Raw genomic sequence first — 3,404 nt, forward strand, 5'->3', positions numbered from 1 at the left:
ATAAGTATAAAACAATGAATCCATTACTGACATTATAAAATAAAGCTTTACCCCAGCCTCAAAGTAAAATAGTTTTCATCGAAGTTATGCAATGCCAGTTATTTTAATTTTTACCCGGTAATTACCTTTCATATTCATTAGAAGCAATGTGCGCCTAGGGAAAATTTTTACACTATACTCGTGAAACGCGAAGCAGAAGTTATATCTGGCATGGCCGTTATAGAACGAACTTTATATAAGGTTAATACAGATCTCTGCGTACAATCGATTATTCACTGAATTTTTTAGAAAGTTATCAATACTTTTCGATACCAAATTTCTTCTTTTCAATTTCTTCAGTGCAAGCCTGTTAATGATCAGCTGATCTCTAATCAAAAACGTGGAGATCGCATTTTTCGATGTTTTTAGATTTTTCCATTTGTTTATCATGAGTAACAATAAACCGAAGGAAACAAAGGGAAAACGGAAGGGTTTACCGAAATTGAAAACAATCTTGGCTAATCCAAACAAGGATAAATGGTAGGTATCAATATATTTTCTGTAATAAGATTTACTATATAACACTTTCAGTCCAGCATTGGATGATGAAGAATTGCAGCAGCTCCAACAGTTACTGAGTGATGCCATCAGCAACAGCAATCAAAGGCCACAACAGTTCGCTACTTCGGCGCATATTCGATTGGGATTGGAGAGTAGTTTGCGTGCTATCAATAACTCGAAATGTTCTTGTGTTTTGTTGTCTTTGACCATTCAACCTCGATTTTTGGTGAGACTAATAGCGCGGAATGTCGAAGCTAAAGATGCCACAGTGCCTGTTTATGTACAAAGCCAATTAGAGGAATTTACCAAAGACGTTTTTGGTATTCGTGCGCTTGCCTTAGTTTTACCTACATTGGAGGAAATGCGTGTGAGTAAGCTAGATACACTTATTCATTGGATTGAATCGCGCACAAAGCGCCTGAATACAAAGATAGCAAGATCAATCCCGAAACGAATTAAACTGGTAAGGAAAACAGCTACTAAACTTGAATGCAAAGCACTTCCTAATGCGACAGAGATGATCACGATAGAAAATACAAATAAGCAATGGGGAGGAGATTTTATATCCTTTTCGGATGTTATGGACGTTGAGAAAGTAAACTTGGCAGAGGATGAACAGAAATTGGAAGATGTTTTACGAAAAGTTGCAGAGAAAACCAAAAAACCAGCTACGTCCGAACATGAAGAGAAAAGCAAACACGTTATAGGTACACCAAACCGCAATGATGAAAGTAATGATTTGACCTCGAGCGATTCCGACGATTTTCTTCCAGAAATGTATAAGCCTTTAACGGTACACAAAATACAAGCGAATCCAAACAAAAAACCAAAAAAGAAGCGCCAAAAAAAGAATAAACAAAAGAAGAATTAAACATTTTGGCTTAATTTCGTTGTCCCTACAACGCATTAACACGGCAGCCCTGTTCAACAGCTGTTTATTTTAAGGTTATGTTGGACTATAGTTTTTCATAACAATTTTCTATAGTATCTCATTTAGGCAGCACGTATTCGATATCAAAAATGATAAAGTTAAGAAATGTAAAAACATTTAATAGAATAATTAGTTTTACTCAAAATAATGCGGTGCGGCCGGCAGTCTTGGTTTGTCAAAAAAATACAGATACCGCGCCTAAAACATGGTATAATCACTTGCCCCACACTATTCTCCAAATACATACAGGACAAATATTGCAGAAGCATAGCAAAAAATCTAGGCAACGGGACGATGAAAGTGATAGTGACGATGAGAGTGGAGTAGAATTTAAAGATGAAAGAGATTCCAAAGTGCTTAAGACAAGTGTCAATTCATTGAGAGCTGATTTGGTAATTAAAGCTGGATTAGGAATGGCTAGGAAGTAAGTTATTCATTATACTAATTGGGCGTTTTCAATGTACTATGTATATTTACAGCAAAGTAGAGGCTATTTTCTATGAAAGTAAAGTACGTGTTAATGGCAAAAAAGTGAACAAGAAAAGTGTACAAGTATGACTTAAAATATACTTATGCTTTATGCTTCCTTCTAAAATAGATTTCATTTTCAGCTTAATGTGGGAGATGAGATTGACGTAGTACGTGGTTTCAGTCAAGCGAATCCAACTCATCTGGTGGTGTCTCGTGTTGTTGTGCTCGACGTTAGTGAGCGTGAGGAAGGCTTTGTCGTACAATTGCGGCGTTATAAATCACTACTTATAGAGAATTACTCAGGTGCTAATGCCTACAAGTCATCAGATGCTGTGCAGCACTGACGCAATGTAAACTAATTTAAATTTCTATTTATTTTTTATAATAGGAGTATTCATCTAAATGCGAATATGTCTCGTAAGCAAGTAAACCTCGTAAACTTACTTTTGTATTCTAAACCGGGTCATTTACGAGGTTTACGCGGCATTCAAGTTTACATGAAAATTATGCAAATACAGGATTATAGAAAAAAATAGATATGTAGTGACATTTAAGTTTTATTATATAATTGCCATAATTTAGCGTTAACTAAAATATGTTCAATCTAGGGATGTTTCGAATGTCATATTTTTAATATTTGCGAACGCGAACGCGAATTTTCGGAATATGAATATGCGAATGCGAATGTTAGGAATAACATTAATAAAAAATCTATACAGTGTTTTAATCTAGTCAAAGTTCAAAAGGGGCATATAATATTTCAAAAAATTTATTTTGCTGCCTTTTCTCCCATGAGGCAATTTCTTACGAGGCTCGTACATAAGGCCGGATGCGCTGAACAATTGCTCACTTGAAACGCTGTCAGGTGGAGCGCTCAAATATTTGCGGGGCAGATCTGTCAACTTGTATTAAGTTTAGTTTTCCACCGCGATGAGCTCGTTTTTCTTTAAGATAGGCCTTCAATTGAGCTTTAATTTCAAATTTTTTATGTCCAGATTCTACATCCAAGCTTTCGCTGGAGGAATCTAAAATTATTTCTAGGTTGCTTGTTAGAATTTTAGGAGTACTTGTTGAAGGCCCATCAATGTTGCTTCATATACTACTTAAACGTTTAGCGCCTGAAACAAAAAACCGGTTGTTTTCCGCACCCTGGTTAGACAGACTTAGAGCCATTTCAATAATAGTAGAGTGGACTCTATGCTCGTTTACACATTCGCATTCGCAAAACATTCGTATCATTTGATTCGAATGTGTAAAATAATACGAATCATTCGCATAATGAATGCGTATGCAAATATTCGCAACATCCCTGTTCAAGTTAATATTAGTGATGGCAAACTATCGATGGTCCTGAGTATCGATACTATCGCCGATATTTCATGCCTAAGTACACGTGCATGAAACTTCCACAGAACTAATTTCACAGTTATGCATACTTAGCTTTGCATGAGAGTTGTCACAT

At 35.9% G+C, this 3,404-nt stretch overlaps 2 protein-coding genes across 2 annotated transcripts; both read left to right on the forward strand.

Annotated features, from left to right (window-relative positions):
- Positions 1-366: 366 nt before the first annotated feature.
- Positions 367-1,417, forward strand: LOC108377347 (uncharacterized). The gene is made up of 2 exons (XM_017633604.1): positions 367-519; positions 571-1,417. Exons 1-2 carry the CDS (start codon positions 428-430, stop codon positions 1,409-1,411), a joined length of 933 nt encoding a protein of 310 aa, XP_017489093.1. The 5' UTR covers positions 367-427; the 3' UTR covers positions 1,412-1,417.
- Positions 1,418-1,488: 71 nt separating this feature from the next.
- Positions 1,489-2,421, forward strand: LOC108377348 (uncharacterized protein C6orf203 homolog). Its single transcript, XM_017633605.1, has 3 exons — positions 1,489-1,895; positions 1,951-2,023; positions 2,083-2,421. Exons 1-3 carry the CDS (start codon positions 1,561-1,563, stop codon positions 2,284-2,286), a joined length of 612 nt encoding a protein of 203 aa, XP_017489094.1. The 5' UTR covers positions 1,489-1,560; the 3' UTR covers positions 2,287-2,421.
- The last annotated feature ends 983 nt before the right edge of the window (positions 2,422-3,404 follow it).

This window comes from Rhagoletis zephyria, unplaced genomic scaffold (genome assembly GCF_001687245.7).
Source record: "Rhagoletis zephyria isolate East Lansing unplaced genomic scaffold, Rhagoletis_zephyria_1.1 Rzeph_scaffold_11960, whole genome shotgun sequence".
In the NCBI taxonomy this organism is placed as follows: domain Eukaryota; kingdom Metazoa; phylum Arthropoda; class Insecta; order Diptera; family Tephritidae; genus Rhagoletis; species Rhagoletis zephyria.